The sequence below is a fragment of the Macaca mulatta genome, chromosome 10 (genome assembly GCF_049350105.2).
Source record: "Macaca mulatta isolate MMU2019108-1 chromosome 10, T2T-MMU8v2.0, whole genome shotgun sequence".
In the NCBI taxonomy this organism is placed as follows: domain Eukaryota; kingdom Metazoa; phylum Chordata; class Mammalia; order Primates; family Cercopithecidae; genus Macaca; species Macaca mulatta.
In genome coordinates this window covers 958323-981824 of record NC_133415.1, presented here as the reverse complement: position 1 = coordinate 981824, position 23502 = coordinate 958323, and the positions used below count along the sequence as shown (strand labels likewise).

Genomic DNA, 23502 nt, shown 5'->3' with positions numbered 1-23502 from the left:
GGAGTTTGAGACCAGCCTAGTAAACATGGTGAAGCCCTGTCTCTACTAAAAATACAAAAATTAGCCAGGTGTGGTGGCTCACACCTGCAGTCCCAGCGACTCGGGAGGCTGAGGCAGGAGAGTTGCTTGAACCCAGGAGGTGGAAGTTGCAGTGAGCCGAGATTGCACCACTGCACGCCAGCCTGGGCGACAGAGCACAACTCCATCTCAAAAAAAAAAAAAAAAGGAAAAAACCAAAGATGCTTTGTCCAGCCAGTTACCACCCTAGCTTGTTTAGATTCTCACAAGCATTCTCCAGTGCCACCGCCCCCCTCCTATGGTCCAGCCCTGGCACATTTGGCAACTCGTGTCTTCTCTTCACCTGTGTCCATCATAAGCAGTGCTGGGGCCCCATCACTCCCCAGAAGCAGCTCCTCCAACTAAGAATGGAGTCACATGAAACAAGTGCCAGGGGCCCTGGGATCACAGAGGGGGACTCCTCTCTGGTGGGCAGGGCAGGTGCAGAAGCAGCAGCCAGGCTGATGCCTGAGGGCAGAGGACACACCCTCCCCACAGGCGGCGGGAGGTAGGACTGTGGCTCACAGGGGCAGCAACTGTCCTGTCATCCCAGGGTCTGAAACGCAGCCCCTCACTGGGGCTGACCTCCACCTGTCCCAGATTTAAAACCTTGTGAGGACAGGGAATTGTCACTGATTTTTCTTTATTGGTGGGGCGAATGATTTGATTGCACTTATATTTTGAAAGGACGGAGCTGGTGGTGGTGTGGAAGGCTGAGGGCCGAGTCGGGAGGCAGCAGAAGCCGCAGCAGCAAGACTTGGGAACCTGGGGGATCCTCTGCTCAGGCCCTTCCCTCCCTGGCCCTCCAGAGCTGGCGCTGAGCTCTATTCTTGGCCGGCCTCTCCGCATTCTCTGTGGACCAGGCTCACCATATCCTCCATGGCCGCGCCATCCCTGAGATCTCCAAAACTGTTCTCGACCTGCCTTCTCTCAGTCCCATGCCTGCCAGGCTGGGGAGCAGCCAGACCCCCTCCCTGGACTACCCTCAAGCATCTCGGCCTCAGCATGTCTAGGCCCCAACCTCTTCCCACCCCCTCAGCAGCTGCCACATCAGCAAACAGAAGGGCTTCGCCGGGAACTGTGAGCCCCTCATTTACCATCCTGCCCTGCTATATTTCTCCCACTCATCCACTCTGTCCCCTCAAGCTCTTTCTGCCTGCCTCCTCAGCACCTGCCTTCTTGGCTGCCACTCCGCCTTTCAACATAAATGTGACACTTGGCTGGGCTTTGTGGCTCACACCTGTAATCCTAGCAGTTTGGGAGTCAGAGGTGGGTGGGTTGCTTGAGGTCAAGAGTTTAAGACCAGCCTGGCTAGCATGGTGAAACCCCATCTCTACTAAAAATACAAAAATTAGCTGGGTGTGGTGGCAGGCGTCTGTAATCCCAGCTACTAGGGAGGCTGAGGCAGGAGAATTACTTGAACTTGGGAGGCAGAGGTTGCAGTGAGCCAAGATTGTGCCACTGCACTCCAGCCTGGGCGACAGAGTGAGACTCCATCTCAAAAACCAAAAACAAAACAAACCACTGGGTGCAGTGGCTCAAATCAAAACTGAAATCACAGCACTTTGGGAGGCTGAGGTGGGTGGATCACCTGAGGTCAGGAATTTAAGACCAGCCTGGCCAACATGGTGAGATCTTGTCTCAAATACAGAAATTATCCGGGCGTGGTGGTAGGCACCTGTAATTCCAGCCACTTGGGAGGCTGAGGCAGGAGAATCGCTGGAACCTGGGAGGGGAGGCTGCAGTGAGCTGAGATTTCACCACTGCACTCCAGCCTGGGTGACAGAGTGGGACTCCATCTCAAAAAAAAAAAAAAAAAAAAAAGCCGGGCGCGGTGGCTCAAGCCTGTAATCCCAGCACTTTGGGAGGCCGAGATGGGTGGATCATGAGGTCAGGAGATCGAGACCATCCTGGCTAACACGGTGAAACCCCGTCTCTACTAAAAAAAAATACAAAAAACTAGCCGGGCGAGGTGGCGGCGTCTGTAGTCCCAGCTACTCGGGAGGCTGAGGCAGGAGAATGGCGTGAACCCGGGAGGTGGAGCTTGCAGTGAGCTGAGATCCGGCCACTGCACTCCAGCCTGGGCGACAGAACGAGACTCCGTCTCAAAAAAAAAACCTATAAATGTGACACTCCTTGCCCCTTAACTGGTCAAAATAAGTAAATAATACCTGCAGGGTATCCCCGCCCTCCCAGAACGGCCTGTGTGGTGTGTGCTCGGCACTCCTCGACTTATTCATCCAGCAGATGTTGACTGTGTTCCCAGGCTGGGGGCACAGCAGGGGGTTACAGGGTGAGTGCAGGGGTTGGGGAGACAGAAGGGGAAGCACAAACAGACGCAGAGATCCTCAGCTAACCCAAGAGAGAGGCCAGTCTCAGCAGCTTGGAGCCCATGACACCAAGTCCAGGACTCGTGGACGGTGGGTAGGCGAAAACTGTGGAGAACAGTGAACCATCTATCAACACCAACACGCACTCACCTTCAACCAGAATTTCTACTTCCAGGAAGGTGTCGTACAGACACGTCTGTGAGCTCGAGGCAGCAACTCACAAAAAGACTGGTGGTCACCTAATTTCACGTTAATCGCAGGTGAAGTGAATCATGCAACACCTATATGCTGGAGTAGGTCCAACCATAGGAAAGAATGGGGTCTCTGATGTGAGGACGGTCAGGCTGTGAGGCCTGTCACCCCACTGGTCACCAGGGTTGATTCGGCTGATGTGGTTGGCTCAGAGGTAGGTGTCCCCTCCTTCCCCACCGTTCCCTGTGTGTCCCTCTGAAGCTGTGTGCTTCGTCAAAGAGGATGAAGGATCAGGCTTCCAGTAGCTGTGCTCCTCTGCCAGGACCTACAAACAAGCTCTCAGTAAAGAATGGGGTCTCAGTCCTATTGCAGGTCTGCACACATGGATGTGTGTGCCTCACACGGCCGCACCTTGGTGTGCCCAGGGCGGGTCAGGAGAGGGCTCCCACCCAGACCGGGGTAGGGGTACCCAGTGGGTGGTAATGATGAGGAGAGTCTCACGTTTCACTTGTTTAAATTTCTTTTTTTTTTTAATTTTTGAGACGGAGTCTCACTCTGTCGCCCAAGCTGGAGTGCAATGGCACGATCTCAGCTCACTGTAACCTCCACCGCCTGGGTTCAAGCCTCAGCCTTTCCTGCCTCAGCCTCCCAAGTGGCTGAGATTACAGGGACCCGCCACCAAGCCCAGCTAATTTTTTTTGGGGGGGGGGTTCGGAGGCGGAGTCTAGCTGTGTCCCCCAGGCTGGAGTGCAGTGGCTCCGCCTCCCGGGTTCACACCATTCTCCTGCCTCAGCTTCCCGAGTAGCTGGGACTACAGGCGCCTGCCACCACGCCCGGCACATGTTTTGTATTTTTAATAGAGAGGGAGTTTCACCGTGTTAGCCAGGATGGTCTTGATCTCCTGACCTCGTGATCCACTCGCCTCGGCCTCCCACAGTGCTGGGATTACAGGCGTGAGCCTCCGCGCCCCACCGGCCCATGACCAGCTAATTTTATTTTTAGTAGAGACGGGTTTCTCCATGTTGGCCAGGCTAGTCTCAAACTCCAGGCCTCAGGTGATCCGCCCGCCTCGGCTTCCCAAATTGCTGGAATTACCGGAGTGAGCCACCGCGCCCGGACACTTGTTTAGATTTGTTACAGAAACCGTGCAATACTTTGGTCTGGGGTTGGAGCGGCTGGCGGTAGGTAGAGCTTTTTAGGAGCGCAGCCCCGGGTTTGGGGACACCGCGTCAGACGATAGCGGAATCCCGCAGACTCCCTGGTCAGGCCCGGGTCCGGGGTCCACCGGATCAGACCCTGGAGGGTGGGACCGCCAGGACCCACCAATCGGGAGGTGGTTGACAGGGTGAGAGTCCGCCCCAGCCGTGGGATCAGCTTGGACTACGGCTCGCCCCCTAGAACCCCGCTTCAGCCTGGGGAAGTCCGGCCCCCCCAGGCTCGGGGCTGCGTCCCCACTAGAAGGCGCCTGGAGTGAGGCTGGCAGCCCCGCGGTCCCGGGCCGGTCGCCGAGCGCTCCCGGCGGGAACAGCCCCCTCCCCGCCCCGGAGCGTGGCTTAGCCCGGGGCAGGGGCGCCCCGCCCCGTCCGTGCACCCGGCTCCGCCCCTTGCTGGAAAGGCTACGTATTCAGCTCCAGAGGTGCCATCCCGGCCGCGACTCTGCTCCAGACAGGACCCCCAACCCGCCCAGCCCGCTCCGCCTTGCGCTCTGGACCCGCGGCCGACCCCAGACCCGCTGCCCGCTTCGCACCCGAGGCCTGCGCCCCGACGGACGCCCGTGCCCAGCTTGCCATACCCACGCCCGGTGCCCCGACCGCGGAGGGCTCCCCGAGGTGCCGGCGGAGGGGGTGGCTCGCGGCTCAGGCTGCCCCCGACCTGCCCGGCTCACCGCTCCCTCCCCTGCAGCGCCGCCCGCCATGGCCCGGATCCCGACGGCCGCCCTGGGTTGCATCAGCCTCCTCTGCCTGCAGCTCCCTGGCGTGCTGTCCCGCAGCCTGGGCGGGGACCCGCGTCCCGTCAAACCCAGGTGAGTCCAGGTCTTGGGCCAGCCAGCCCCTCTGGCCCCCACAGGGAAGCAGAGTACCGGGGGCCGCCCTCCCTCCAACCGCCACCTGCTGCTAGGGCTCCCGTCCCAAACCAAGGCCCCTGCCCCAGGCTCAGCAGCGCCTGAGCAGGGCCAGAGGACCCTCTTCCTCTGCCTCCCTGCACAGGGCAGTTGCTTCTCCCCACACAGGTGGACACAGCAGCCCCTTTTCTGGGGGTGTCTGCTGGGGGAGGGACGGCTGGCGGTATCCCCAGGCCCACCTGTGACCAAAGGGAGGGCAGAAGCTGAGTCACCCTGAGCCCTGAGAGTGGTGACCCGCAGAGGCTGGGCCGCGGGGGTGCCCTTTGCTCAAGGAGGTGCCGGTTCCCAGGACACGTGACCCGGGCCACTGAGATGGTCCCAGGCCCCAAGCCCAGAGGGGACGCGTGGGCTTCCCCTGGCTATGCTCCAGGCTGTGTGGGTGGGGGCCGTGGGCTTCCCCTGGCAGTGACCCAGGCCTGTGTAGAGGCAAAAGTGGGTAGGTGTGAGGTCTCTGAAAGGCTGAGCCATCCAGTTGACATTCTCCATCTGCCTCTGCAGGGAGCCCCCAGCCCGGACCCCTTCCAGCAACCTGCAGCCCAGGCACCCCGCACCCCGACCTGTGGTTTGGAAGCTTCACCAGGCCCTCCAGCCACAGAGGGGTGCTGGCCTGGCCCCTGCTATGGGTCAGCCTCTCCGGGATGGTGGCCGCCAACACTCGGGCCCCCGAAGACACTCGGGCTCCCGCAGGACCCAAGCCCAGCTCCTGCGAGTGGGCTGTGTGCTGGGCACCTGTCAGGTGCAGAATCTCAGCCACCGCCTGTGGCAACTCATGGGACCGGCTGGCCGGCAGGACTCAGCTCCTGTGGACCCCAGCAGCCCCCACAGCTATGGCTGAAGTGGGGCTGGGCCACACCCCTGGCCATCCCAGCCAGGGTGCTGTGCCCCCGTCCAGAGCTGCAGCTGAGTCCCCTCCGCAGCCCAGTCCCGCGGAGCTGCAGACAGCAGGTCCTGCAGCAACAATGCCTGCACGGCGTTGCACACGTAAACCCTTGCACACCTGTAGACCGAGGCTGGTCTATATGCAGTGCTGGTATGTCAAGGAGCCTAAACACCCTGAAATTGTAAACCCTTGGGGGATGGCTGCCAGACCCAGCTGGTGGCAGCACCAGATGCTAAAAAGCGTTTTAAAAAGGAGGCATCTGCCAGGGACGTGGAGCAGAAGCTGGGCCCTGAACCCACAGGGCCACGTCTGGACGAACAGGGGAGAGGGGCTGAATTGGCCGGAAGCGGCCCCTCCGCTGCTGGTCCAGTCAGACTGAAGCCCGGCCTTGTGCCTGGGCTGTTCCTGCTGTCGTGCACAACCAGCCCTTCCACGTGCCTGCCTGGCCGGGGGTCCCAGCCTCTCCCTCCCCATGCCTTTGGGACAGGACAGGGAGTGTGGGATGCTATAGCCCCCTGGGGTTGGGCAAGGGAAGGATGGTGGCCCTCCAGAGGTCATGAAGGGACCTCTGTGGCTCCAGCTGCCAACCCTGGAGCCCAGACTGAGGTAGCCATGGGGACTCCATCTGGATGCCCTGTGGGAGGCCGGGGAGGGGAACTCAGCAGTTCAGAAGCCACCCCAAACCATTCTGGGACAGGGACACCCCTTCCTACCCCAGGACAGGGCAGGGCTGGGTGGGGCAAGACCCCCAGCCCAAATAGACCCACCCCACCTCAAGGGGGTGAGACCCTTGTTGGCAGCCAGACAAGGGTGGGGCTCCACAGGCAACCCAGGCGCCCCACCACCACCCAGTGTGGGGGCCCAGTGGAACCAGGTGTGGGGGCAGCAGGTGACTCGCCAAGAGCCCGGGAGGGCAGCCCAGCCCCAAATGACAAGAACAAGAACCACTGCCAGTGTGCACGGACTTGGTGTGTGTTCTTCCCCGGGGAGATGGGGGCTCATGTGCGTGTGCCACTCGAGGCTCCCAGTCGTCCAGCAGAACGCGGGGTTCAGAAAGGGTTCCTTCCGCTACTTAGCAAACACTCAGCATTTAATTTGCAAATGTTTGCTAGGGTCACCCTCTCAGCCACCCCATGAGGGTCACCATGATCACCCCAACTCTAGAGGCTACAGCAGAGCTCAGGACATTCCCCCACAGCCTGCCCCTCAGTGACTACTTCCAAAGGGGAGGGTCCTGGAAGCGCCCACCCAGGCGCCGCCTCTGTGCTTGCTCCCTGAGCTCAGGGATCGCCGGGTCCAGGTAACTGACCTGTGCTCCATGAGGCCCTGTGGGAACAGTCCAGGCTGATCCTGCCCTGTGGAGGCCTCCATGCACTGGGAGATGGACTAGGGTTGCAGCAGAGGTGGTCAGGGTGGTGGCCCGCACAGCAAGGCAGTCAAGGCCGGCTCCCTGGGAGAAGCACTGGATCAGTGAGGTCTGAGGACAACAGGCCTTCCCTAGGGGAAGGAGCTGGGAGTGCCAAGTCCCCAGGTGCACAGGAGGCTTGGCTGCTGAGAGGCTGCAGGGTGGAGGGGCCTCGGCCTCTGAGTCATGTGTCCTGTGGTCACTGAAGGGTGTCAGCAGAGCACAGGGCATGAGGACAGAGGGTGGGGACCCCGGGGCAAGGCTGGGGGGTCAGGAGCTCAGTGTCCGCTACTCAACCCAGCCAAAACCCTCCCAGATGCCTCCTCTCCTGCCTAGGCAAAGTCCAGCTTGGCACCCCGTCTGGGGCCTGCCTGTGGTCAGGGCCAAGTGTTCCCTCCTCCAGGAAAGCCTTCACCCTCCTCATGCCCTGTAGTCAGGAGGCCGCCTTCCGTGACCCTCTGCATCGCCTCAGGTGTGAAGCCAGACCCACCTGACACCCTCACGCACAGGCCCAGCAGCACCTGCACTCACCCCCACCTTCGCCAGCAACCACTTCCCGCTGCTCTGGCCAAAACCTCCTCTAGGCCGGGCCCGGCGGCTCACGCCTATAATCCCAGCACTTTGGGAGGCCAAGTCAGGCAGATCACCTGAGGTCAGGAGTTCAAGACCAGCCTGGCCAACATGGTGAAACCCCGTCTCTACTAAAAATACAAAAATTACAAAATTAAATACAAATACAATAAAATATACAATATTAAAATATTAAATATTAAATAAAAAATACAAAATTTATCAGGCACGGTGGCACATGACTGTAATCCCAGCTACTCAGGAGACTAAGGCAGGAGGATCACTTGAACCTGGAGGTTGCAGTGAGCTGAGATTGTGCCAGTGCACTCCAGCCTGGGTAACAAGAGCAAAGTTCTGTCTCAAAAAAAAAAAAATAGTAATAATACAAAAACTAGCTGGGTGTGGTGGCACACGCTAGTAATCACATCTACTCAGGGGGCTGAGGCAGGAGGCTCGTCTGAGCCCGGGAGGTGGAGGTTGCAGTGAGCTGAGATTACACTGCTGCACTCAAGCCTGGACGACAGAGCAAGACTCTGTTTCAAAAAAAACAAAAACAAAAAACCCCCTCTCTTCCCTTGCACCTTCCTATGCATCCCGCCTGGTCCCACTTCCTGAACCTATCCAGACACCTTCTCCTGACCCAGGCACCACCTGCTGTGGGGGCAATGGCCGTAGCCTCCTCCCAGTGCCTGTCTCCATCCCTCTGGCTAGTGCATGCTGAGCACGTGACCCACGCTTGTTGGGACACTTGAGGATACAGCCTTGCCCCCGGGGGCTGACGTTCTAGGGGGAGACAGAAGGAGACAAACATAGAAGGTAGAGTAAGTGGGTGGTGGAGAGGCCGGGAGTGCTGAGTGCCACGGGAAGTCAGACAAGGAGAGTGCGGGGCAGGTGCCATTTAAATGGGGGCGCTGGGGTCTCCTCACAGCTCCGTTTCAGCTCAGCTGTGCCAGAATCTTGTTGAGTCAGGTCAGCTCCCCACAGCCCTCACCTGACACCTGAAGCCCAGAACTGTGATCTGCACAGCCCTAGGTATGGCCCCAGCAAACCACTGCCCTCTCCCCTGCCCCAGCTGACTGCTGTTCCCAGACGCTTCCCTGGCCACGCTCCAAGATGCCAGCTCTGCTGCGGGCACTTTGTTCTCCCAGTGTCCTCCGTGCCTGCAGGGCCCATGCATGGGAAGTTGCATTGGCAGCCCGGGTGCTGGCGATTCCATTTCTGCTCCCCACTCTCCATGAGGCCCCTCTCCCAGAGCCGGACACATTCTGTGGCCGAACTCTAGGCAGGTGCTCCTGAGTCCTTTCCTCGACGAGGCTTGACCTCATCCCCATCCTCTCTGGGCCCACCGACCCCGGTGTTAGCAAGAATCCTGGTAAATCAGTTTATGGAGAATTACCCACCCTCGATATCTGATCCAGTTCCTCATCTCCCACCCGTGATCTCGTCACCCTGCCGGCCTCCTGCAAGACCCCCGTTGAGCCGCTCTGGTGAGAATCCCCTACCCTCAAAGGCTCCCCTAGCAACTTCCCATCCGCTGATCCCTCCGACGCCATCAATCTCCAGCGGTCGTTGAATTCGGAGGTGAGCTCCTCTCACCACGCTCTCGAATAAAGCTCTTCTCACCATTTTAACAAGTCCTCAGAATCATCTTTTCTTAACTAGCCCCTGCCCCACCTAGAATCATGAGGGGCCTGGGGCAAGTTTTCTCCTCCTGAGATCCAGTGGGGCAGCCGGGGCAGGGGTGGTGCAGAGGAGGTGTGTGCTTGAGGGTGGGGTCTTGGGTCTGCCCCTACTTGCGGGACCCCACAGAGGGGTCTAAAGCCAGAGTCAAGCGGGAGGCTGGGCCCACAGACAACCCTAAGCAGGTCAGCGGCTCAGGACAGGAGGGAGGCCGAGTCAGGGCAAGAGGATGTAGGACTGCTGGGGGCTGCTCGTGTGCTGACACATTAACTCCCTGAGGCCAGGAGGAGGGTGGATGGTCACTCATTACCACAGTCACTTATGTAACCTGGGGTGTATATAGGAGCCCGGCTGAGGACACACTCACCAGCCTACACTTTGCCACCTGAGCGCCGCTTCCTCTCAGGATGAAGGTGACGGTGGTGAGTACCCAGACCCCATGCAGAGAGGCCCCGCTGACTGCTCTCCTGCTGGCCAGCTGCTCCTGCCCTCTTCTAGCTGGCGCTGGCCAGCCCTGCTGCTCCGTCCAGCTGGGGAAGAGCCAGTGGCTGCCAACCCCCAGGCTCCCTGCGGACTCAGTCTCCTCCCAAGGCCGCTTCCACCCCGCAAGGGTGGCCATGGGTGCCGCTCAGGCGTGGTGTCCCCTGCACCCGGAAGCAGACGTCTGCTGACATTCACTTTGCAGATAAGGACCTGGGAGTGAGAGCTCCTGGGACTCGCTGAGGCCAGGGCAGGGGCCGGGATGATGGTGCAGGAGAGGCTGTGCCCTCTCGTGTCCCCCACCAGCTCTCGAGCGGAGGCAGGCTTGGAGTCTGCAGCCATGCTGGGAGTGTCTGTGCTTCCTCGTGGAGCTGACATGATGGTGAAATAGGTTCAATCCTCCACCTGCCCAGGGCCCAGACCCTTCCCTGGTCTACCGACCTGATGTGGACCCAGAGGTGGCCAAAGACAAGGCCAGCTTCCGGAACTACACAGTGAGTACCTTGACGTCCCACCCCCCGACTCCCCATCCACACCCTGGGGAACAGCACCTGCCCCTCACACAGCTCCAGGAGGTGCCCTGTGGGAACCCTCACCCCCATCACACCCTGTGGGGCTGCCTGGGAGAGGGGAGGCACGGTGCCTTGTGTGCAGGGTGGGGGTAGTGCCAGCCTCCACTGACCCTCCGGCCTGCAGTCGGGTCCCCTCCTGGACCGTGTCTTCACCACCTACAAGCTCATGCACACGCACCAGACGGTGGACTTCGTCAGGGGCAAGGTAGGCGTTTCCTGCCACCCTGTGCAAACGCGGAGGACCCTTGCCCTCAACCCCATGAGCCCACCAGGCACCAAGAGGATGGAGAGGACTGTGTGGTGGGCCTGCTGACCCTGGGCCACGCTGCCTTCTCCTTCCCCACCAGCATGCCCAGTTTGGGGGCTTCTCCTACAAAAAAATGACAGTCATGGAGGCTGTGGACCTGCTGGATGGGCTGGTGGACGAGTCGGACCCAGATGTAGATTTCCCCAACTCCTTCCATGCCTTCCAGACAGCGGAGGGCATCCGGAAGGCCCACCCAGACAAGGGTGAGCCCCAGCTCTGCTGCAGGGGGGCAGGTGCTGCCTCCAAGGGGCAGAATGCAGCGGCCTATAGGGTGGAAGGGGGCAGTGGTGGGCCCAGGCCTCCAGCAGCCCTGCCTGGGTTGGGGAGCAGGCCCTGGGCCCCGCCTGGCTCTCAGCCCCGCAAGCCTGCTCATCCTCTGCCTTGGCCTCTGCAGTCCCCAACCTACCCTGTCCATCCCCCTCCCAGACTGGTTCCACCTTGTTGGGCTCCTGCACGACCTGGGGAAGGTCCTGGCCCTGTTCGGGGAGCCCCAGGTAAGGGCTGGTGGTTGTGGGTGAGGAGGTCTGCATGTTGAGGCAAGGTGGGGGGAGCGGAGTGGCTTCAGTGCTTGGCCTGGGATACTACCTGCGGGGCAGTCCAGTGCACCCCCCACGGCCCCCCCACGGCTGCCTGTCCCTCTGGTGGCCTCAGTGCTCGGCCTAGGATACTACCTGCAGGGCAGGCCAGTGCACCCCCCACGGCCCCCCCACGGCTGCCTGTCCCTCTGGTGGCCTCAGTGCTCGGCCTAGGGGACCGGCCAGTGCACCCCCCACGGCCCCCCCACGGCTGCCTGTCCCTCTGGTGGCCTCAGTGCTCGGCCTAGGGGACCGGCCAGTGCACCCCCCACGGCCCCCCCACGGCTGCCTGTCCCTCTGGTGGCCTCAGTGCTCGGCCTAGGGGACCGGCCAGTGCACCCCCCACGGCCCCCCAACGGCTGCCTGTCCCTCTGGTGGCCTCGGTGCTCAGCCTAGGGGACCGGCCAGTGCACCCCCACGGCCCCCCACACCCCCACAACTGCCTGTCCCTCTGCAGTGGGCGGTCGTCGGAGACACCTTCCCTGTCGGATGCCGTCCCCAGGCTTCCGTGGTTTTCCGCGACTCCACCTTCCAGGACAACCCTGACCTCCAGGATCCTCGATACAGGTGCTTCCCGCTGCCCAGGGCTGGGCTCCCCTCCCTGGGCGGCTCCTGAGCCCCCCTCACCCTGGCATCTCACTGCAGCACAGAACTCGGCATGTATCAGCCCCACTGCGGGCTCGACAGGGTCCTCATGTCCTGGGGCCACGATGGTGAGGCCAGACTGGGGCAGTGGGGGACGGTGGGGCAGAGGTGGTGCCTGGTGGTGACACCCTCTCCCCACAGAGTACATGTACCAGGTGATGAAGTTTAACAAGTTCTCACTGCCCCCGGAGGTAGGTGGGGGGAGGGGCAGCCCGGCCCCGGCCACCAGGCCCTGTCCCGCAGCCGAGACAGCTGCTGGGTATGGCTTGCCCACAGGCTTTCTACATGATCCGGTTCCACTCCTTCTACCCCTGGCACACGGGCAGCGACTACCAGCAGCTGTGCAGCCAGCAGGACCTGGCCATGCTGCCCTGGGTACAGGAGTTCAAGTACGGCCCTCCCCGCCGAGGGGGCTTGTGGGAGTGAAGCGGCGGGGGTGGGACCTGGGGGTTCTTCACGGGGCTCACCGCCTCTCCCTGCTGCAGCAAGTTCGACCTCTACACCAAGTGCCCGGACCTGCCGGATGTGGACAAGCTGCGGCCCTACTACCAGGGGCTCATTGACAAGTACTGCCCTGGCATCCTGAGCTGGTGACCCTCCTGCCACCCAAGCTGCTGCTGGACCCAGGCCTGGCCCTCCGCCTGTCTGGAGAGGTCTGGCCCTGGGCAGACAGCCGCCATCAGGATTCACCTTGGTGGGGGACCCCACTCACCCCCTTAGGGTCGCCACCCCTCGTGGCAACTTGTGCCTGGCGGCAATAAAGACCTGGAAGGACATTGTGCTTCTGAAGCCTCACTGGGTGTTACTGCAGCAGGGGGTGGCCCAGGCCGAGTGACCCTGCCAGCAGGGTGGAGGCCAACTCCCAGGCTGAGACGTGTGTGTCCCACCTCACTGGTCGTGGTAAACATCCGCTCATACTCCCAGCTCCCATGTCAGAGCCTGGGGGACAAGTCATCCAGCTCACCCCCACAAGCTCAAAACAGTCACCAAGTCCCCCGGGCTCCGTCCCCTTAAAAAATAGCCCAATAGCTAAAATAATGCATCATAGAAAACAACAAAAAAAACAATGCAGGCCGGGCACAGCGGCTCACACCTAAAATCCCAGCACTTTGGGAGGCCGAGGCGGGTGGATCACCTGAGGTCAGGGGTTCAAGACCAGCCTGGTCGAAACGGTGAAACCCAGTCTCTACTAAAAATATAAAAATTAGCCAGGCATGGTGGCAGGCACCTGTAATCCCAGCTATTCAGGAGGCTGAGGCAGGAGAATCGCTTGAACCCGGGAGAAGGAGGTTGCCGTGAGCCAAGATTGCACCACTGCACTCCAGCCTGGGTACCAAGAGTAAAATTCCATCTCAAAAATAAAAAATAAAATAATAAAATAAAATAAAACAAGTGCACAGTTTAAATGCTATAAAGCAAACACCTGTGGCCACCACCCCTGAACCGACCCTCCAGGACCCTCCGCGTGCCCTGGGTGCAGCTCCCGTGCAGAGCAGCCCCTCCGCGGCTCTGAAGGCACCGTCCCTCCTCTCTACATGGTTTTGTCACTCAGGCATGCAGCCCTTGTTGCCAACCAGTGGCCGCCCCTCCATCTTCTCCGAAATTCATCTCTGAAGAAAGTAAATTGTCCCAGGGAATTCATCTTTGTGGAGATTCTGTACCTGTTTTGTTTTTTGTTTTTTTTTTTTGAGACGGAGTCTCGCTCTGTGGCCCAGGCTGGAGTGCAGTGGTGCCATCTCTGCTCACTGCAAGCTCCGCCTCCCGGGTTCACGCCATTCTCCTGCCTCAGCCTCCCGAGTAGCTGGGACTAGAGGCACCGCCACTACGCCCGGCTCATTTTTTGCATTTTTAGTAGAGACGGGGTTTCACCGTGTTAGCCAGGATGGTCTCGATCTCCTGACCTTGTGATCCGCCCGTCTCGGCCTCCCAGAGTGCTGGGATTACAGGCTCGAGCCACCGCCCCGGCTGATTCTGTACCTGTTAACCTTTTCCTCTGACCTTCTGCCAATCGGTGCCCGGATTTAGAGGCTTCCCCAGATTCCGTTTGGTTGGTGGGGGGCACGAGTGCTTTCAGGAGTGGTGGGGGCCTGTCCTCAGTGTTGTCAGACGGCAGCTGTGGGTGTTCAAGCTCATCCGGATCCTTCACTCCCCGGGCATGGAACAGCCGGGTTGCTCTCTGTCCCCGGCCGCGCAGGGAACGCTTCCGGTCTCTCCTCGGCCGCGCAGGGAACGCTTCTGGTCTGTCCTCGGCCACCGTAGGGAACGTTTCAGGAAGCGGAAGTTGCCTCCCACGTGCTCTTTGGCTCCACAGTGGTCCTGTTTGTATGGAAAGGTAGATCGATGTTTCAGTCCTTCCCTTAATTATTATTATTTTTTTGAGACCGTTTCACTCTGTCGCCCAGGCTGGAGTGCAGTGGTGCGATCTCACCTCACTGCAACCTCCGCCCCCCAGGTTCAGGCGATTCTCTTGCTTCAGCCTCCCGAGTAGCTGGGATTACAGATGCGCGCCACCACACCTGGCTAATTTTTTGTACTTTTAGTAGAAACGAGGTTGGCCGGGCACGGTGGCTCACGCCTGTAATCCCAGCGCTTTGGGAGGCCGAGGCGGGTGGATCACGAGGTGAAGAGATCGAGACCATCCTGGCTAACACGGTGAAACCCCGTCTCTACTAATAACTCAAAAAATTAGCCGGGCGTGGTGAGGGGTGCCTGTAGTCCCAGCTTCTCGGGAGGCTGTGGCAGGAGAATGGCGTGAACCCGGGAGGTGGAGCTTGCAGTGAGCCAAGATTGCGCCACTGCACTCCAGCCTGGGCCACAGAGTAAGACTCCGTCTCAACAAAAAAAAAAAAAAAAAAAAAAGGCCGGGCGCGGTGGCTCAAGCCTGTAATCCCAGCACTTTGGGAGGCCGAGATGGGCAGATCACGAGGTCAGGAGATCGAGACCACCCTGGCTAACACGGTGAAACCCCGTCTCTACTGAAAAATAGAAAAAACTAGCCAGGCGAGGTGGCGGGCGCCTGTAGTCCCAGCTGCTCGGGAGGCTGAGGCAGGAGAATGGCGGGAACCCGGGAGGCGGAGCTTGCAGTGAGCTAAGATCCGGCCACTGCACTCCAGCCTGGGCGACAGAGCGAGACTCCGTCTCAAAAAAAAAAAAAAAGAAAAAAACAGAAAAAAGAAAAAAAAGAAACGAGGTTTCATCGTGTTAGCCAGGCTGGTCTCGAACTCCTAACCTCAGGTGATCCACCTGCCTTGGCCTCCCAGAGTGCTGGGATTACAGGCATGAGCCACTGTGCCTGGCCCCCTTAATTTTTTTTTTTTTTTGGAGACAGGGTCTCGCTTTGTCACCCAGGGCTGAAATATGGTGGCACGATCTCGGCTCCACCTCCTGGGTTCAAGCGATTCTCCTGCCTCAGCCTCCCGAGTAGTGGGGATTACAGGCACCTGCCAACACGCCTGGGTAATTTGTTATGTTTTTAGTAGAGATGCGGTTTCGCCATGTTGGCCAGGCTGGTCTCAAATTCCTGACCCCAAGTGATCTGCCCAGGCCTCCCAAAGTGCTAGGATTACAAGCATGAGCCACCGTGCCTGGCCTCTTCCCTTAATTTACCAGCGTGCCTCAGAGCTGGTTCCCTGGCATCCTTCGGGGCAGTCAGCTTCTGTTTGTAGGAAGAGCAACAGATCTCACCATATTTAACAGCTCTGTTCCTCGAGGGATCCTTCCTAGGGCTCAGTTGTTCCATCCTTGGCGGGGACGGGTGAGGGTCTTCCAGGCTAACTCCCGGCTCCTTCCGACATGACGGCCACACTCTGTGATGTGCAACTTGCCATCTGGAGTGACGAGATCCCCAGACTGTTCCCTATGGCTGCCATAACAAGTTACTACAAATTGAGTGGCTTAAAACAACAGAAATTCCACCAAAAAATGTTAAAACTAGTTAATAGATTCTGTACAGTTGCAGCATACAAAATCAACATACAAAAATCAGTAGTGTTTCTATACAGTAACAACAATCCAAAAAATCAAGAAAATAATCACAGTTACAACAGCTACAAAAACTTCAAACATTTAGAAATAAATTTAACCGGCCAGGTGCGGTGACTCACACCTGTAATCCCAGCACTTTGGGAGGCTGAGGTGGGCGGGTCACCCTGTCCCACCAAGGAAAACAATGACAGCATTTCCTGTAAATGATAAAATTGAACTTTCGAGCAAACATCAGGATTTAGGTAAACCTGTGTCCACCACTGTGAACTTTGAAGCTTTCTGACAGGGTTTTTTTTTTTTTTTTTTTTGAGATGGAGTCTTACTCTGTCACCAGGCTGGAGTGCAGTGGCGTGATCTCAGCTCACTGCAACCTCCACCTCCCAGATTCAAGAGATTCTCCTGCCTCAGCCTCCTGAGTAGCTGGGACTACAGGCATGTGACACCATGCCCAGCTAATTTTTGTATTTTTAGTAGAAACGGGGTTTCTTCATGTTGGCCAGGCTAGTCTCAAACTCCTGACCTCAGGTGACCCACCCTTACAGGCGAGAGCCACCATACCTGGCATAACACTTAAAAATTTTGGCCAGGCGCGGTGGCTCACGCCTGTAATCCCAGCACTTTGGGAGGCCGAGGCAGGTGGATCACAAGCTCAGGAGTTCGAGACCAGCCTGGCCAACATGATGAAACCCCATCTCTACTAAAAATACAAAAATTAGCCGGGCGTGGTGGCGGGTGCCTGTAATTCCAGCCACTCGGGAGGCTGAGGCAGAAGAACTGCTTGAACCTGGGAGGTGGAGGTTGCAGTGAGCTGAGATCACGACCCTGCACTCCAGCCTGGGTGACAGAGTGAGACTCTGTCTCAAAAAAAAAAAAAAAGACAAAACACAGTGTGGCACTGGCTTAAAGACAGACACAGAGACCAATGGGGTTAAATAGAGAGCCCAGAAATAAACCCTTCAATATATGGTCAAATGGTTTTCAACAAGGGTGCCAGAATTATTCAACAGTAGACAGAATGACCTTTTCAACAAATGAGGCCAGGAGCAGTGGCTCACGCCTGTAATCCCAGCACTTTGGCAGGGCAAGGCGGGCAGATCACCTGAGGTCAGGAGTTTAAGACCAGCCTGGCCAACGTGGTGAAATCCTGTCTTGACTGAAAATACAAAAATTAGCTGGGCATGGTGGTGCATGCCTGTAACTCCAGCTAATGGGGAGGCTGAGGCAGGAGAGTCATCTGAGCCCAGGAGGCAGAGGTTACAGTGAGCCAAGATCTCGCCACTGCACTCAAGTTTGGACAACAGAGCCAGACTCCGTCTCAAAAAACAAACAAACAAACAAACAAACACAAATGGTTCTGGACAAATAGAATAGTCATATGCAGAAAAATGAAGTTGGGCCAGGTATGGTGGCTCACGCCTGTAATCCCAGCACTTTGGGAGGCCGAGGCAGGTGGATCACCTGAGGTCAGGAGTTTGAGACAATCCTGGCTAACACAGTGAAACCCTGTCTCTACTAAAAATACAAAAACTAGCTGGGCATGGTAGCGGGCACCTGTAATCCCAGCTACTCCTGAGGCTGAGGCAGAAGAATCACTTGAACCTGGGAGGCGGAGGTTGCAGTGAGCTGAGTTCGCGCCACTGCACTCCAGCCTGGGCGACAGAATGAGACTCTGTCTCAAAAAAAAAAAAAAAAAAAAAAAGAAAAAAGATAAATGAAGTTGGATCCTTACCTTATATCATATACAAAAATTAAATAAAAATGGATCAATGAACTAAACTTTTTTTGCTTTGAGACAGGGTCTTGTTCTGTCACCCAGGCTGGAGTGAAGTGGTGTGATCACAGCTAACTGCAACCTCGACCTCCTGGGCTCAAGTAATCCTCCCACCTTGGCCTCCAAAGTAGTAGCAGGGACCAGAGGCGCACATCACCACACTTGGCTAATTTTTATTTTTTGTAGAGACAAGGTTTCTCCATGTTACCCAGGCTAGTGTCAAACTCCTGGGCTATAGCGATCCTCCCATCTTGGCCTCCCAAAGTGCTGGAATAACAGACGTGAACCACAGCGCCCGGCTGACCTAAAGTTAAGAGCTAAAATGGCCAGGCGCAATGACTCACGCCTGTAATCCCAGCACTCTGGGAGGCCAAGGTGGACGGATCATGAGATCAGAAATTCAAGACCATCCTGGCCAACATGGTGAAACACTGTCTCTGCTAAAAATACAAAAATTAGCTGGGCATGGTGGCACTTGCCTGTAATCCCAGCTACTCAGGAGGCTGAGGCAGGAGAATCACTTGAATCTGGTAGATGGAGTTTGCAGTGAGCTGAGATTGCACCACCACCTTCCAGCCTGGGCGACTGAGTGAGGCTCCGTCTCAAAAAAAAAAAAAAAGAGCTAAAACTATAACCTTCAGAAGAAAACAGAGGACAAGCTCCTTGACATTGGATTAGGCAATAATTCCTTGGATATGACACTAAAAGCACAGACAACAAAAGAAAACAGGTAAGTTGGCCGGGCGCGGTGGCTCAGGCCTGTAATCCCAGCGCTTTGGGAGGCCAAGGCCAGTGGATCACGAGGTCAGGAGTTCAAGACCATCCTGGCTAACACGGTGAAACCCCATCTCTACTAAAAATACAAAAATTCGCCGGCGTGGTGGCGCATGTTTGTAGTCCCAGCTACTCGGGAGGCTGAGGTAAGAGAATTGCTTAAATCAGGGAAGTGGAGGTTGCAGTGAGCCGAGATCGCACCACTGTACTCCAGCCTGGCAATAGAGTGAGACTCCATCTCAAAAAAAAAAAAAAAAAGAAAATAGATACGTTTATTTTTCTAATTTTTCTTTCTTTTTTTTTTTTTTTTTTTGAGAGAGTTTCGCTCTTGTTGCCCAGCCTGGAGTGCAATGACGCAATCTTGGTTCACTGCAACCTCCACCTCCTGCATTCAAGTGATTCTCCTGCCTCACCCTCCCGAGTTCCTGGGATTACAGGCACCTGCCACCACGCCCGGCTAATTTTTTGTATTTTTAGTAGAGATGGGGTTTCACCTGTTGGTCAGGCTGGTCCTGAACTCCTGACCTCAGGTGATCCGCCCACCTCGGCCTCCCAAAGGGTTGGAATTACAGGTGTGAGCCACCGTGCTCGGCTCTAATTTTTCAAAATAACTTTATTAAGAAACAGGATGGGCCGGGCGCGGTGGCTCACGCCTGTAATCCCAGCACTTTGGGAGGCCGAGGCAGGTGGATCACCAAATCAGATCAAGACCATCCTGGCTAACACAGTGAAACCCCATGGCTACTAAAAAAAATTAGCTGGGCGTGGTGGCGGGCGCCTGTAGTCCCAGCTACTTGGGAGGCTGAGGCAGGAAAATGGCGTCAACCCAGGAGGCGGAGCTTGCAGTGAGCCAAGATCGCGCCACTGTACACTGCAGCCTGGGTGACACAGCGAGACTCTGCCTCAAAAAAAAAAAAAAAGAGAGAGGAGTCTGGGTGAGGTGGCTCATGCCTGTAATCCCAGCACTTTGGGAGGCCGAGGCAGCAGGATCGCTTGAGGTCAGGAATTCGAAACCAGGCTGGCCAACATGTTGAAACCTGTCTCTACTAAAAATATAAAAATTAGCCGGTGTGGTGGCATGCACCTGCAACCCCAGCTACTCGGGAGGCTGAGGCAGGAGAATCACTTGAACCTGGGAGGCAGAGTTTACAGTGAGCAGAGATTGCGCCAGTGCACTCCTGCCTGGGCAACAGAGGGAGACTCAGTCTCAAAAAACAAAACAAAATAAAAAAAAAAAACGGCCAATTGTGGTGGCTCACGCTTGTAATCCCAGCACTTTGGGAGGTTGAAGCCGGTGGATCATGAGGTCAGGAGATAGAGACCATCCTGGTTAACACAGTGAAACCCTGTCTCTACTAAAAATACAAAAAAATTAGTTGGGCCTGTAGTCCCAGCTACTGGGGAGGCTGAGGCAGGAGAATGGCGTGAACCTGGAAGGCGGAGCTTTCAGTGAGCCAAGATCGTGCCACTGCACTCCAGCCTGGGCGACAGAGCAAGACTCTGTCTCAAACAAACAAACAAAAAACAAAGAAGATACATAATTCATAACCAAAGGAATGGAAGAGTTTACAGCACGTTTGTTATACCCCATGGCAACTTAGAGAAATGGGCTGGGCTGGTACCCGTGACAAGGCAACAGCGCCGTGATTCCTCATTTTCAATCCAGTCTCTCTTGGCCACTAAGCCAACTAGTTCCAGCTTTTTCTGGAGACAAGTCAGGTTGCCCTCCCAAACCTTCCCTCTTCATACAGGAGCCCTCTTCTACCTGACCTCTGAGATTTCTCGCCCAGCACCTCAGCGAGGGCTTGTCTGATGCTGCTGTACTTTGTCTACCCCCCCAATCACAGGAGTCCGTAGTTCCTAGAAAATCTATTTTTGCTCCAGTCCCAATCCATTTAATAAACTGTATACAAAATCCAGGTATGGAATCTCATGTTGCTACCTTTGGTTGTTACCTATTTTCCCAAACCTGCACTAAGCTTGATCTTTCTCCTGCTAAAAACATCTTGGGCCCAGTGTGGTGGCTCACGCCTGTAATCTCAGCACTTTGGGAGGCCAAGGTGGGCGGATCACCTGAGGTCAGGAGTTTGAAACCAGCCTGACCAACATGAAGAAACCCCGTCTCTACTAAAAAATACAAAATTAGCCGGGTGTGGTGGCACATGCCTGTAATCCCAGCTACTCGGGAGGCTGAGGCAGGAGGATCACCTGAACCCGGGAGGCGGAGGTTGCGGTGAGCCAAGGTCATCGCACCATTGCACTCCAGCCTGGCCAACAAGAGTGAAACTCCGTCTCAAAAACAAACAAAATACAAAAATTAGCTAGGCATGGTGGTGCATGCCTGTAGTCCCAGCTACTCAGGAGGCTGAGGCAGGAGAATTGCTTGAACCCGGGAGGCGGAGGTTGCAATGAGCCAAGATCATGCCACTGCACTCCAGCCTGGCGACAGAGCGAGACGCCATCTCAGAAAAAAAAAAAAAAAAAAAAATCTTCCTGGGCCAGGTGTGGTGGCTCACACCTGTAATCTCAGCACTGTGGGAGGCCGAGGTGAGGGGATCACGTGAGGTCAGGAGTTGGAGAACAGCCTGGCCAACATGGGGAAACCCCGTCTTTACTAATAAATAATTAATTAATAAACAAAGTAGCTGAGCATGGTGGCACGGCCTGTAATCCCAGCTACTTCAGAGGCTGAGGCAGGAAAATCAGTTGAACCCAGGAGACAGAGGTTGCAGTGAGCTGAGATCGCACCACTGCACCGTAGCCTGGGCGACAGAACAAGACTCCATCTCAAAAAAAAAAATATATATATATATATATATATATATTTCTGGGTATTTGGGTGTTCTCTCTGCCAGCTCACTGCCCAGCTTGTCCACGACCTTCTCCTCAATACACAAGTCTGCAACTCTGTCCAGTCTCCCACTTAATTCACAGGACAGCTCTAGATCTCTGCTTACCTGCCAGAGACAGTCAGACACCTGGACTGTGGCACCCATCTGTCCAACCTCGCCCAGCTCAGATGACCAACCTCATCGATTTCCTTGCAAAACTTTTGACTTCCGCCTTGGACTTTGGCCCCTTAAAATTTTCTCTCTGCAGATTTAGAACATGACGTTGCTTTGTAGATACCGTAAGGTTACAGTAAAGGGATAGCTATTCCCTCCCAAATTACATTTTCTCTAGATTGGGCCACTCTTGCCATTTTTAACGTTTATTTATTTTTTATTATTATTATTTTGAGACGGAATCTCACTCTGTCACCCGGGCTGGAGTGCAGTGGTGTGATCTCAACTCACTGCAAGCTCCGCCTCCCAGGTTCAAGCGATTCTCCTGCCTCAGCCTCCTGAGTAGCTGGGATTACAGGTGTGCACCACGATGCCCGGGTAATTGTTGTATTTTTAGTAGAGACGGGGTTTCACCATGTTGGCCAGGATGGTCTCAAACTCCTGACCACCCGCCTCAGCCTTCCAAAGTCCTGGGATTATAGGCATGAGCCACTGTGCCCGGCCTCATTTCTGGTCTCTGTTCCTGCTTTTCCCGCTGGGCGGGCCACATGGCTAGAATCATCTCAGCAGCCAGGGCCTCTGCCCGTGGTTTCCGTGCAGCTCTGGAGAGCTGCTCTTCCCGTCCAAAGGTGTGCGATCCCCTACAGTCCACAGTTCCCAGTTCTCCCCTCCACATGCCTGGAAGCAGGACACCCCAATCTCATCTCTTTTTTTAAGAAACCAGGTCTTGCTGTTGCCACGCTGGGGTGCAGTGGTGCAATCAGAGCTCACTGCAGCCTTGAACTCCTGATTCAAGTGATCCTCCTGCCTCAGACTCCTGAGTAGCTGGGACTACAGGTTCAGGCCACCACATCTGGCTACATTTAAAATTTTTTTTTGTAGAGAGAAGCTCCTGCTATGTTACCCAAGTGGTCTTGAACTCCTGGCCTCAAGTGATCCTTCTGTGGCCTCCCAAAGTGCTAGGATTACAGGAGTGACCGCTGTGCCCCGTCGTCTCACCTTCTTTTGACATGGAGCCCCAGCCTTGGGAGGCAGATACTGAACCGCGTCCACAGTGCCCCCTTCTGGAAATTCTCCACAAGCCAAGGTTTTGGACAGCTCCAGTGCCTGGGGCGATGGCATTTCAGGGGGGAAGTCTCTGCAAAGAGCTGTACCTGTCTTCCTCCCCTCCTAGATATTAATTCACTTCAGACACATATTGAGCAGCTACTGTGAGCTATTACAGTGATGGCTCTGCAGACAGAGCTGCAGTGAAGACAGACGCCAACCCCACCCTCACACAGCCAATCCTATGCTAGTTGGTTCTGTAGAACCACCACTGGGTTTCCAGTTGGTCTGAGTTATCTGGTGAACTCAGACTTTCCCTGTCTTCTGGGCACTCCACAACAATCCAATCACCTGGGGGGGCCCTGACCTCTGCAAACCTCCGTGGGGGTGGTTCCTTGGTTGGCCGCCCTCCGATGGCCCTGCCTCCCTGCCGAGCCCTGGCCACCTGGGATCCTCCTCCCTGGCTCCTGCCTCCTCTCTCATAGGACAATCTCATTTGTTCTAACACATTCATTCTCAAGCCCAGTAGCTACTCTTGAATATCACTTATAGAGGTGTGTTTCCTTGAAGTAAATATTCAAGCATATATGTTATGTAACGGGTAATAATAACTAAAGTAGAAATGTGCATATATCAATCAGCACAAAATAACTAAAAAAACCCTATCTCCAAACTCACTGACTATTGACAAATTCTGGACCTATTTCCCCTTGGTAACTAGACAGAAGTTTCTCTTGTGGGTATCATTATGTGATCAAAATTCCAGATCCTCTTATTTATTTATTTTTATTTTCTCTTTTTTTTTTTTTTTTTTTTTTTTTTGAGACGGAGTCTCGCTCTGTCGCCCAGGCTGGAGTGCAGTGGCGCGATCTCGGCTCACTGCAAGCTCCGCCTCCCGGGTTCACGCCATTCTCCTGCCTCAGCCTCCCGAGTAGCTGGGACTACAGGCGCCCGCCACCGCGCCCGGCTAATTTTTTGTATTTTTAGTAGAGACGGGGTTTCACCGTGGTCTCGATCTCCTGACCTTGTGATCCGCCCGCCTCGGCCTCCCAAAGTGCTGGGATTACAGGCGTGAGCCACCGCGCCCGGCCATTTTTATTTTCTCT

The 23502-nt window shown here is 56.2% G+C and overlaps 2 protein-coding genes and 1 long non-coding RNA gene across 5 annotated transcripts; 2 read left to right on the top strand and 1 right to left on the bottom strand.

The window, feature by feature from the left end:
* Positions 1-4376: 4376 nt before the first annotated feature.
* ADM2 (adrenomedullin 2) lies at positions 4377-5679 on the top strand. Its single transcript, NM_001194708.2, is given in 3 exon segments — positions 4377-4408; positions 4482-4602; positions 5200-5679. Coding segments are annotated over 2 exon segments (447 nt in total). The 5' UTR covers positions 4377-4408; positions 4482-4492; the 3' UTR covers positions 5537-5679.
* Positions 5680-8694: 3015 nt separating this feature from the next.
* On the top strand, positions 8695-12591 carry MIOX (myo-inositol oxygenase). Of its 3 annotated transcripts, none has more exons than XM_028827551.2 (11): positions 8695-9137; positions 9580-9658; positions 10130-10210; positions 10413-10493; positions 10636-10798; positions 11022-11089; positions 11628-11737; positions 11816-11883; positions 11957-12006; positions 12092-12190; positions 12301-12591. In XM_028827551.2, the coding sequence occupies exons 2-11, from the start codon at positions 9644-9646 to the stop codon at positions 12376-12378; spliced, it is 813 nt and encodes a 270-aa protein (XP_028683384.1). In that variant the 5' UTR covers positions 8695-9137; positions 9580-9643; the 3' UTR covers positions 12379-12591. The 3 variants fall into 3 exon arrangements, with proteins under 3 accessions (XP_028683384.1, XP_077805279.1, XP_015006172.1); XM_077949153.1 differs by having other exon boundaries at positions 12092-12204; XM_015150686.3 differs by lacking the exon at positions 8695-9137 and having other exon boundaries at positions 9490-9658; positions 12092-12204.
* A 608-nt stretch (positions 12592-13199) lies between these two features.
* LOC144331588 (uncharacterized) lies at positions 13200-22477 on the bottom strand. The gene is made up of 4 exons (XR_013398862.1): positions 22349-22477; positions 21302-21437; positions 15500-15642; positions 13200-14131 (listed from the first exon to the last, which is right to left on the bottom strand). It is a non-coding gene; the product is annotated as an uncharacterized LOC144331588 (long non-coding RNA).
* Positions 22478-23502: the final 1025 nt, after the last annotated feature.

Excerpts from the sequence above, each read along its gene's own strand:
- MIOX (XM_077949153.1), top strand. Across the intron at positions 12,007-12,091 it reads AGTTCTCACTGCCCCCGGAG|GCTTTCTACATGATCCGGTT; the intron begins GTAGGTGGGGGG and ends GCTTGCCCACAG. Across the intron at positions 12,205-12,300 it reads CCCTGGGTACAGGAGTTCAA|CAAGTTCGACCTCTACACCA; the intron begins GTACGGCCCTCC and ends TCCCTGCTGCAG.